Source organism: Sorghum bicolor, chromosome 4 (genome assembly GCF_000003195.3).
Source record: "Sorghum bicolor cultivar BTx623 chromosome 4, Sorghum_bicolor_NCBIv3, whole genome shotgun sequence".
NCBI classification, from domain to species: domain Eukaryota; kingdom Viridiplantae; phylum Streptophyta; class Magnoliopsida; order Poales; family Poaceae; genus Sorghum; species Sorghum bicolor.
The window spans coordinates 1,383,352-1,395,996 of NC_012873.2; the positions used below are offsets into that span (position 1 = coordinate 1,383,352).

Sequence of the window (12,645 nt, forward strand, 5' to 3'; positions counted from 1 at the left end):
GGAAAATTAGGGGATCAGTTGGAGTATCCTGAGAAGTAGAGGATGAAATATGGATGAGGGACTCTCATTTGAAGGAATAGAGGGGCAAAATTTGAGAGATTGGTTGGAGTTGCCCTAACACCCTAGCTGGTTGCTCCCACTCCTCGAGAGTTTACTGTTGTGATGTGAAGACAGCCTACTAGAACTATATGTGTTGATCCATGGGCACGTACGCACCATCACACCTGAAGTTTTCTTGTGTCAGCTACCGTAGAGTAGAATGCAGTCCATGCATGCAATGAGATGCATATCTATCCAGTACTAGTATATATATATATATATATACTATAACTTCATCCTATAGAAAGGATGCAATTCTAGAAGTTTAGTCGAATCTTCTAAATTCGACAAAATTTGTATAAAAAGGTACTTATACCTAGCATATTAATAAGTATATCATTAGATTTATCATAAAATATTTTTTTAGATAATATATCTATTATAAATGTCCGTACTATTTTTCTATAAGATAATTTGACTTTGGACCAGACTTAGATTTGCATCCTTGAGGATGGAGCGGACATGCCACTCCATGGGTACATACATAACACTAGGCCAAACAAAATACTCCGTATTAATTAAATCATATTGGACGGATAGCAAATTACATCGGATGTCATTTATCTACTCCACATAATCTCTCCATATAAGCTACTTCATTTAATAATTTTAATATATTACAAATGATCGAGTAATAAATAAGTAAACATACATATTATGCAAGCATACGAGTAAGGCAGTAAAAGGATAACAGTTAAGTGTCTCTCTAAAATGCAGGCATTTCACATGAATCATATAGGAAATTCGCAAAAACCAGTTTATTTTCATAAGAAAAAAAATATAGCAAACAAGAAAAATTCCAGCATTTGAAATTAAGGGGGCTAACAGTTCTTGTAATTTACAGGATTATTCAAATCGAGTACATAGTCCTGCCTGTTTTCCACCTTGTGCCTACAAGGCTACAACTAGCTAGAGCAGGGCTGTCGCGAGCGTCCTGCTGCTCGGCTGGATCGCGGCGGCGCGGTAGCTCATCCCCAACCCGAGGCCGACGAACGACGTCGTCGAGTGATCCTTGCACGCCACCTGCAGTGCGTCGTCGAACACCTGCGCCCAGGTGACGGCGTCGTTCGCGCGCAGGTACTCGTAGTTGCTCCTGTGCCTCGCCTCCTTCTCCTCGGCGCTCATGGTGGTGACCGCCGCGTGCATGGCGTCGGCCATGCCCTCCAGGTCCCACGGGTCCACGCGGATCGCGCCGCGCAGCGTCGGCGAGCACCCGGCGAACACCGACACCACGACGGCGCTGTGCTTCCGCGCGCCGGGGGCCTCCTCGCGGCACGCCGTGTAGAAGTAGGGGACCCGGTTCAGCCCGTCGCGCACGGCGCTGACGACGCAGCAGTCGGCGGCGGCGTAGTAGGCCACCTTCTCGGACATGGGCACGGGCCCGTCGATCATGACCACCGCCGCCGGCGCCGTCTCCTCGGCCCTCGCGAAGCGCGTGTTGATGCGCTGCAGTATCTGCTGCGTCTCGCCGCGGACGCCGTCGACGTCGCGCCCCCGGCTGCGCGCCGGGTTGTTTATCTGCACGAGCACCACCTGCTCGTGCACGTCGGAGTGCGTCTCCAGCATCTTCTCCATGGCGAGCAGCTTCAGCTTCACGCCCTTGAAGAGGTCGACGTCGTCCACGCCGACGATGAGCGTCCGCCCGCGGTACGCCTCCGCGATCTCTTTCGCTTTGGCGGCGGCCTCCGGCGTGGCCAGCGTAGCCCGGAGCCGGCCCAAGTCGAGGCCGACGGAGAGGGTCTTGACCACGACGGTCCGGCCGTGGTAGTTGATGCCCGTCGTGTGCCCGGTCCAGGCGCCGCCGGAGACGCCGAGGTGGCGCGAGCAGCATGCCACGAAATGGCGCGCGTAGTCGGCCGTCTGGAAGCCGACGAGGTCCGCGTTGAGGAAGCCTCGGAGGAGATCGTCGCGGACGGGGACGGCGCTGAAGATCTCGGGGGAGGGGAACGGCGAGTGGAGGAAGAACCCGACGCCGGCTCGCGGGCACTTGCGGCGGAGGAAGGTCGGGAGCACCCAGAGGTGGTAGTCGTGGACGACGACGAGGTCGCCGTCGTCCGGCGAGACCACCTCGATCACGCGGTCCGCGAACTGCTTGTTCACCGCGAGGAAGGTTCCGTACATACCGGCGTCGAAGTGCAGGTCGCCGTCGTGGGCCGGCGACAGCGGCAGCAGGTAGTGGACGAGCGGCCACAGGTAATGTTTGCAGAATTCGTTGTAGAACTCGTTGTGGCGGGCGCCGTCGACGTACACGGGGAGGCAGGAGAAATGCTCCACGAGGTAGTTGTCGAGCTCGTCGGAGGGGATGATCTTTGATTCGGCCGAGGCCGGCAGCGTGCCGATGAAGGTGACGGGCGCCGGAAGGCCGCGCGACAGCTGGAACGCCACCGCGTCGGGGTCGAGGGAGAAGGCGAAGCCGAACGGCGTGTCCGGGTCCTCCGCCGCGCGGAGGGGGAGCCGGTGGGCCACCACGATGCGGCGCGCCTTCGGACCACCGGCTCCGTTGACTGGTGGCACCGGCGCCGGCGCCGGCGCCAGCTCTAACTCCATGGACGGGTTAGCGGCGCACGAGGGGATTGTGATTCCTTGCATGCGAGCAGGGAGTGAGGTGGCAGTGGGAGCTTTGCTTGGTCCCCTCTGGTCACTGGTGTGTGGGGTTGAATGTCAGTGAGCTGTGTGCTCTGTGTACTGTATGTGGGAGGGAGTGGAGGGGTGGTATATATACTAGTGGGAGGCCTGCAGTTGTCACTGAATTTGCAAATTGGTACCCAGAGTTTAGAACTATTCTATGAAAGGATCTTCACCAAATGTAGAAGAAAAGAATTGGTGCAAAGACAAGAAAATGACGATTTGGAGGGGCTCTTCTGCGTAGCGGTTTGGCGCGGCGGGGTAACGCGGTGTTCACTGTTTGAAGTGCTCAACGGTCATCTCGTCAACGGACATGTCAAGCTCGCAGTACAGTTGTGCACGCGCATGCGGCGTCACGCGCATTATATCCGACGTGGTGTGACGTACTCGGGCGTATTTGGCGTATGCGGAAAAGGTTTTTTTTAGTTGGGTGCCAGCTAGGTCGCAACATATTTGGTAACGATTAAATTTATTCATTATGTTGTCAACCAATGCGGTCACAAATGATATGGCTTTTTGGTATGACTGTGGCATTATGTGTGTTGTGGTGATTTCCAAATGCAGTGGTAGTGGTCTAGCGTTTGTGTGTGTCTCTTTCATCGAATACAGCTACACATTCCTTATAAAACAATGTACACTTAGAAGAATATGGTTGAATCATATTGCATAGGTTGTACACATTTTGCAATATGTGTGGCATAAGTTTTATATGGGAATAACACAAATTATAGGGACTAAATTAAAACTTTGAGTTTTATAGTAGTTAGGGTGGAAAATGTAAAAGTGTAACGAATATATGGTAGGAGCTCATTAAATATGAACTTTTCAAAACAATATATCCAAATGATCTGATGTATTACATGGCTAGTTTTGACTACATAATTAATTCCGGGCCACCTAGCTTCTCATGTTCCTTCTGCAGATTTAGTAGAAATGAAAAAGGACTAGTTTTGTAGTTGAAATAATAAGTATGCATATATCAGTTTGCTTGCACTTGGTGTGGATATATGGATCATCCATTTCTGCAGCCTCTTTGTGGCAGTTTTAGATTTTGACTATTTAATAAGTATGGCAATATGGCATATCCAACTTATCTTTTATTCTATAAATGATTCAACGATATATGTATATATATTTTTAGATTACAGCCTTGAAGATGCAGATTAGATATAGATATAGATGGAAGTCTTATAGGAATTTTAAAAATAAAATTAAGTAAACGGGGGAGGTCTAATTTTAAACATATAAAAATATTAAGAACAAATCTTATCTTGTAAAGATATAAATATATTATAAATAGATAGATAAAAATAAAAAAAATGTGAAGCCTGCATGCAAGATATTAAAAAGATAAAAATAAAATCTGCAAAGCCTTATCTTATGGTATATATCCTTTTTTTTTCTGCAATATGCTACGTCCACTTAAAGAAGACGCAATTCAAGTTCTAGTCAAAGTGAAACTAAAGTTTACAGAAAATAGTATCAACATACTCTATAAATTTGTTTCACGGCAGATCTAACGATTCTTTGTATAGTATATGATAAATGGTAGTATCTTTTACATAAAATTGCCTAATTTAGGATTGTTTGATTTAGTACTATCTAGAATTGTATATTTTTTTGACGGAGGAGGGACATATAGGTACCTCACATGTTGATTCTCATCTTTTTCCCACACCTTCCTCCATATCATAGACGCTTCACCGGCAGGGCCAAATTCTTTCCACCGGCGGGGCCAAATTCTTTCCTGAAGATTGTTTGACAGCAGCGATCCCCCATTTAGCTACCAATTATAGCAATGATGAATCAGACTAAGTTTCCCTAAAACTGGTTTTCAAATGCACACATACGCGCAATTGATTTGCTCTTCTTCATAACTCATATACTACATGCGCTACTATAGATAGCCATTGTTGGCTCAAAAACCATCGTCATGCCGATTTCACGAATCGTTGGTGACAGTCTACGATGATATGGACATTCACCACTATCGATTTAAAACCGGTGATGAAATTTTATAAGAAAACACAGACGCACCTGCTGCCACCCATGCACGTCGCGTAGGATAGCAAATCCCCACCATGTCGCTCGCCGTCTATGCCAACCCGCGTCGTTCGCAACAAGCTTGCCACTTTTCATCATTGGATCCAGCGGATCTAGGCCGTCGACGACGTCGTTCCATAGATCTAGACTGCGGCACCACACCCTCGCCTGACGCCACCGTGCTTGACGCCATGCCTCTCCCTAGAGGCCGCCCTAGATCTGTCTTACCTAGCTACAGTGAAGAGGAAGGGGCGGTGGTGGGAGAGGAAGTTGCGCAGGCAGAGGAGGCAGCACTGGTAAGGGAAGAGGGGGATGCCAATGGAAGAAAAGAGTCGGTGTGTGCGCGTGAGGGAGAGACGACTAGCATTTAAGCGTATATATATACTTGCGACTGGTTTTCGGTATCGCTTTGTAGCCTCAGTCTACACAGGTGGATATTTGGCCGCCGTCGTTAGTGGCCCCCTATCTAGTAGATGCTTTGCTACTGAGAGTGCACTGGCTCCCTCCTTGTGGTGTTGAGGGTTGTCGTTGTTTTTTCTCTCGTTGCTTAGCTTAGTTCTATGTCATTTACCACTAGTTTGGCAGTCTATAATCTATTCGAGGAGAGTTCTCTCGTAGTTGCATTGTATAACTCTCTTTTTATTAATGAAACACATTCTAAGCCACGCTCGTGAAAAAAGGTGCCACTTTGTATATTGAATCGATGGTGAAAACCAATCCAATTTTCACTGATTGTTCAGTTGAAAGGTCCAAATGGCTAGAGGGGGGGTGAATAGCCTAATTAAAATTTCTACAAACTTCACTAAGCAAGCGAGTTAGTCAAACAAATGGCGAAGCAAATCTAGCACTAGCTCAACTAAGCTATGCAAGCCACCTATACAAACTAGTACAAGGCTAAACACTAAAGCACAACAACAAGAGAAGGCTAGTTACACTCCTAAACAAAAAGAGTAAACTAAACAAGCTAAACAACTAGCAAGGTATACGAGTAAGTAAAGGAGTGGAGAGTGATTGTTATACCAACGTTGTAGAGTAGAGATATAACCAACCAATCACTCACAAACACAAGAGAATCCTCGATAAGAGATGACACAAGATTTTTACCGAGGTTCACTTGCTTCCGGCAAGCTACTCCTCGTTGTGGCGATACACCCACTTGATGGATCACGAGCTAATTGGCAATCCAAAGCCAAACCCTCAGCGGGTGCCGCACATCCACTCACAAGATGGGGATCCTCCAAGCCACGAGCAATCCACTAGAGTAACCAATTTGCGATCTCCCACGGGGAAGGCTCAAGAACCCCTCACAAATCACTTGGTGAGGCTCGAAACAATCTCCAATCACGAGCTCAACACCACCGCTGCTCCAAGCCATCTAGGGCGTCGGGAAACACCCAAGAGTAACAAGAAATCTGCAGCAAACTCAAGAATCAAGTGCCACTAAATGCAACTCTCAAAGCAATGCACTTGAATCTAACTCAATCTCACTAGGATTAGCAATCAAGCAAGGAGATGAGTGGAGGGAGTGTTCTCTAGCTCAATGTATGTCTCAAGTATTCAAAAGTGCAAGAGCGAACCTCCCAAATCCGGCCACCCTCAATTTATAAGCCCCTCAAAGAAACTAGCCGTTGGCTGTTTTCACTGGGCTGAAATCGGGGGCACCCGACGCTACTAAGTGAGCACCGGACGCTCGACTCCCTGCGTCCGGTGCACTGGAGTTGGCCACGTGTCCTCTTTGAATCTCGCGTGTCAGATCCTAACGGCTACCTGCAACACACCGGACGCTCTGCAAGTCTACACCGGACGCGTCCGGTGCACACCGGACTCATGCGCAGAGAGTTTGTCAAACTCGCGACCTCACCGGACGCTAGGCACCGGACGGTCCGGTGCTCACCGGACTCGTGCGCAGAGAGGGTTGCAAAAACCCCTCACACCGGACGCTAACCACCGGTCCGGTGCTCAACCCTAGCAGGGTCAAGCACACCGGACTCTGAGGCCAGCGTCCGGTGCCTCCGCACTCAGCGTCCGATGAGTGTTTCTCACTGAGAAAACACTCCCGCAACTTCTCCAAATTTCCCACCGGCGCAATAGAAAATATACACTTATTTTTCTCAAAAGCGCCGAATCCCGCCTCGCAAGCTCGGCGGGAGGGAGAGAGGAACCCACACCCCTCTCAACCCTAGGAACTCCACCTCCTTTGTAAATGTGCTAACACCAACAAGTGTCCACCACCAAAGTGCAAGTGTGTTAGCTTTTCACAAACATTTTCACCAAAGGAGTTAAGTTAGCACTTTACTAGATCCTAATGCATATGCTCAAGATATGGACCTAGTAGCACTTGATTCGAGAGATGACCGTGATTTCCCCTCTTGATAGTCGGCTATCTATCCTAAACCCGGTCAATCACTTCTCTACTCATCTTAGACCGGCAAAAGTAAAACCCTATGTTTATACCTTTGCCTTGATAACTTTGCTCCTCGTCTATCACCATGATCTCCACTTCATGCTTCATCCCTTTGTGATCATGTGGCCATCTTTCCATGTCACCATGCACCTTCATCACATGTGTTGCTATGCCTAACTCAAATCACTTAAACACAAGGCATTAGCAACTTGGTGTCATTAACTACCAAAACCAAACTTGGGCTTTCATCAGTACACAAACATATTGCGATAATATATCACCGCTGGTAAACAGAACTGGGCAGTGAAAATAGCATTAGCAAAACCCATTTTAATTGTAGCGATAGCTAGTAAGATAGCTTAGTCTACCGCCCACAAGCGGACAGGATGGCTATGTGTACATTTTTATTACAGAGGCAGAAATTCCATTTTAAGTAAAATTTATTCCATCTAAAAAAAGATGCACGGACGGGCACTCATCCGTATGGGCCGGCCATGGCGGGGTGGGTCTGTTGGGCTTGGTTACTTCGAGTATCTTGTGGGCGAGTAGGCCATTAGGCCTAGGAGCCACAGCGTAGGCCCAACCACACAAAGACGTTTTTTCTTCTTGGACCAAAGAGTAGTTCTCACTAGTTGATTGATATACTAGAAATTTTTGCATACCTTGTGTGCCCTACTAGCCAAAATCTTGAGGAATTTGTAGGAATAGTGCCATCACATATGTTACTTCTTTGATATGACTTTCTCCAAACAAAAATGAATACAAATTACTTAAAATGAATAAGAATCTAAGCTTACATAAACAATTGTCACAATTTCATTCAATTGAAAGCACACACAAAGAGTACAACAGAGATAAGAGGCGACAATGATCTAGAGATGTAAGCATGGAGAACAGAAAATAGGACTTTTTTTACCTTAGATTAGATCGTTCATAAATGTGTTGCACCTCCAAACGGTCAAATGTGCAGTTAATTACTCCAAAATTTAGTTTGACACAACCACTAAAAAAGCATATCCAATAATGAAAATAACATAAGCAGCTTTAGGTCTAGTAATGAGACCTAAGGGCATAGCCCCGAAGCTGTAAATATCTAACCGGACTGTTGGGACATACTCAAAGCACAATAGTCTTTGGTATGATATCTAGAGTCCTGATGCTATTGCAGTAAGATCATCCTTAGCTACAATAATTTTAGTGAGCCCAAAATCACTACATTTGGCTTAGAATCCCTGCTTAACAAAATGTTGTTGTATGATTTGAAGTCCTCGTGATCTTCGGTCGATCTGTATGCCCATGGATGTCGCAATTTTCATTCAAGAATGCCAGCCTACAATTTGGTTCGGTGAATTAGAATTTAGTAAATAATAAATCTAGCATATGCACGTAGCATATAATAAATCCTTCAAAAGTAACAATGATCAAAATGAGAAAATAATGGTTCCCACACAATCAGTAGTACACTCTTACAACAAATTTGCTAAGCCTCTTTGCCATTTTCTCTTCATTTTAACTACAACCACATGTTCACACAATAAATAAGACAATGGGTTTTCAGTTTTATTCTCCTGGAGCTACATTTTTCCTAATCAAACAAACATAGTTTCATTTTAAGGAGTCTGGATTATATCTAATACTATAGCTAGAAATCCAAATTGACCTACCAAGTGGACTATGCAAAGTGAAGAACAAAACAATACAGATGATGAGGAATCAAGTGGTTTAAAATTGTGGAATTGTCTCTATATACTGCCCCCGAGTTCATGAGGCAAACAAAGCAATCCATAAATGAAGAACTGATTGGTGTGCATTAAAGGAACCTGGACAATGGAAGAGTCCACAGAGCTTCCTAAATGGTCCATTTATCGTTTTTTGGACTATTGTCCCATTTTATATTCGGAAACTAAGTCTATTAGAAAGCTTTTATCTCTGAATTCACACTGTTAGAAACAACACACCAGAATAGCTAGATACTGCTAGCATCTTGATTAGTCACATTTTCACGTGCAGCATAAGTTATCGAACCATAGGCAAATGTACAGTCTGCTTTGTTAAATTTATTTTTATATGTTATTAACACTGCAGAATATATGTTTTGTTGTCGCCACACTATGGAACAGACCTAGTTCAGATGAAAATGGCCTATGCATAAAACAATAAAGCTGATATTCAAAAATCAAAACAGGCTAACTCATTGATCTGCCTGCAGAACATTAACAACTTACTCTGATAGGAGCATCCTGCTCAGTTAAGAAGCAAGTTTCCTATGTAATATTGAATTCTTTTTCTTCACGCATCATGACCTTTAAGACTCCTCGTTTGGATATGTAGCAATACAAGAATGCATATTGAAGAATGTAGATACCAACAGCACCTAAAACATTGCTTGGTCCCTCTCCTGATTTTCTGAGGAGAGCCTATTTGGTTCAGATATTTCATGTTCCAATGCTCAACCTGAAATAAAAAACACAAATATTTTCATAGTTTTTCCTTGCCCTAAGCGAGACCTCAAGATCTGTAAAGAGCATCAAGCATTGAACCAAAAATGCATGCAACTGCAATTCACTACTTGCAAATGAATACACTAACAGTGTAGCATTTTATATTCTTCAATATTTTGCATCAATGTAAGGTCTAAAAAATAGCCAAATTCAAGAAGAGAAGACATGAAGACAAAGTAGCTCAAAAGGTTTCCAATGCCATGGGCAGCAGATATATTAATCAATAAATATCCATGAAAGCAAGAATACAAGCAAAATAAAGCTCAATACTAACACAGGAGCACACTTGTTTAGCTTCTTCTATCATAATTAACACAAGGCCGAAAATAGTGGCCAATCCAGGAAAGATGGTAAACTATGCACACATGGTTAGCTATGGATCTCTCACCATGAAGAATAAACTGGAATTGTAATAGATTGTTGGGTTTAATTTATTCACCTAGGAATCTATGTACCAAAAGAACACATGTATAACTGGCATGAAGGGTAATCCGGGGTTTGCGGTTTGAAGTGTCAACGGTCATCTCGCCAATGAACATGTCCAACTGGCAGTACAACTACGAACAAGCGCACGTGGCGTAACACTTATTATCTAACGTGGTTTAACGTACTCCAATTTAGTTGGGCGTAATTTAGCATATGCTGAAACAGTTCTTTTAGCTAACGCTATGTCGAGCATATTTGTTAGAGACTAAATGTATGTTATCGACCAATGCGGTCATGAATGACATGGCTTTTTTGTACAGTTGTGGTGTTATGTTCCATTTCGGCGTTCTCTGAAGGCAGTGGTAGTAGTCTCATGCTTGTGCATGTTTCTTTCTTTGAACACGACTATATATTTCTTATAAACAACGTACACTTAGAAGAAAGTGATTGAATCATATTACATAGGTAGACTTTTACAATATGTGTAGCATACACTTTTACGTGGGAATAACACAAAAAGTAGGGACTAAACTAAAACTTTAAATTTTAGAACCAATTTTTACTTTGCAAGCATTAATACTCCAGAAAAGAGACCAAGAAGATAACATTATAGATTTTTTCATAATGCATACTATCTACAATAGTTTATAATAAGAAGGATAATTCCATAATAGTTTCATATTGCTAGCCATAGGGCTCTAACCCACCTTGTCACTGAAAACTAGAACTTGATAAAGTCCTCGGAATGGTATCGATGAATTACAGTATCGTCAGACTCACTCAACATTATCATACCATTGGCTAAAGCTTCTTTCATAAATAAAAGTCAAATCCAATGGAGTGACATTATAAGAAATTGTCAATAGTTTACGTGTTTTCTAAAGGCAGTGGTAGTGGTCTCCCGCTTGTGTGTGTGTGTCTCTTTGAACATGACTACACATTTCTTATAAACTATGTACACTTAGAAGAAAGTGGTTGAATCATATTGCATAGGTTGAATTTTACAATATGTATATCATAGACTCTACATGGGAATGACACAAATCATAGCGACTAAACTAAAACATTGAATTTTAGAACCGATTTTTACTTTGCAAGCATTAATACTCCAGAAACAAATTAAGAAGATAACATTATAGGTTTCTTCATAATGCATACTATCTATAGAATTGGAGATTACGTATAATAAAAAGGATAACTCCATAATAGTTTGATATTGCTAGCCATAGGGCTCTGAACCGACTTGTCACTAAAAACTAGAACGTGATAAAGGCCTTGGAATGGTATGGTTGAATTACAGCGTCGTCACACTCACTCAACATTATCTTTCCATTGGCCAAAGGTTCTTTTAGAAGCAAAAGGTCTGCTTCTTGTCCACCAGGCAAAATCCAGTGAAGTGACATCAGAAGAAATTATCAATAGTTTTCGTGTTTTCTGAAGGCAGTAGTGGTCTCGTACTTGTGTGTGTTTCTTTCTTTGAACACAACTACATATTTCTTATAATAATGTACACCTAGAAGAAAGTGGTTGAATCATATTGCATAGGTTGAATTTTACAATATTTGTAGCATACACTTTTACACGGGAATGACACAAATCATAGGGATTAAATTAAACTTTAAATTTTTGAACCAATTTTTACTTTTCGAGCACTAATATTCTAGAAAGAAATTAAGAAGATAATATTATAGGTTTCTTCAAAATGCACACTATCTATAGGAGTTTACAACAAAAGGGATAACTCAAATAGTTTGATATTGCTAGCCATAGGGCTCTAACCTAGATTGTCACTAAAAACTAGAACTCAATAAAGCTTGTTTGAGAAGAAAAAGGTCTCCTTCTTGTGCACTAGGCAAATCTAGTGGAGGGATATTAGGAGAAACTATCAATAGTTTACGCATTTTCTGAAGGCAGCGGTAGTGGTCTAGCGCTTTTGTTTGTGTCTTTCTTTGAACGCGACTACATATTTCTTATAACAATGTACACTTAGAAGAAAGTGGTTTGATCATATTGCATAAGTTCAATTTTAAAATATGTGTAACATACACTTTTACATGGAAATGACATAAATCATAGGTACTAAATTAAAACTTTGAATTTTAGAATTGATTTTTTACTTTATGAGCATTAATACTCCAGAAAGTATTTAAAAAGATAATATTACAGGTTTATTCATAATGCATACTATCTATAGGAGTTTACAACAAAAAGGATATTTTCATAATGCTTTGGTATTGCTAGCCATAGGGCTCTGACCAAGCTTCTCATTGGAAACTAGAACTTGATAAAGGCCTCAGAATAATATTGTTGAATTACAACATTATCAAACTCACTTAACATTATCTTACCATTAGCTAAAGCTTCTTTCATAAGCAAAAGGTCTGCTTCTTGTACACCAGGCAAATCCAGCAGAGTAACATTAGGAGAAACTATCAATAGTTTACACATTTTCTATAGGTAGGGTCTCGTGCTTGTGTGTGTTGCTTGTAAACAATATACACTTAGAATAAACTAGTTCAATCATATTGCATAGGTCGAATTTTACAA

The 12,645-nt window shown here is 42.8% G+C and overlaps 1 protein-coding gene across 1 annotated transcript; it reads right to left on the bottom strand.

Annotated features, from left to right (window-relative positions):
* Positions 962-2,763, bottom strand: LOC8068253 (probable alpha,alpha-trehalose-phosphate synthase [UDP-forming] 9). Its single transcript, XM_002453164.2, has one exon. The coding sequence runs from the start codon at positions 2,686-2,688 to the stop codon at positions 1,009-1,011; it is 1,680 nt and encodes a 559-aa protein (XP_002453209.2). The 5' UTR covers positions 2,689-2,763; the 3' UTR covers positions 962-1,008.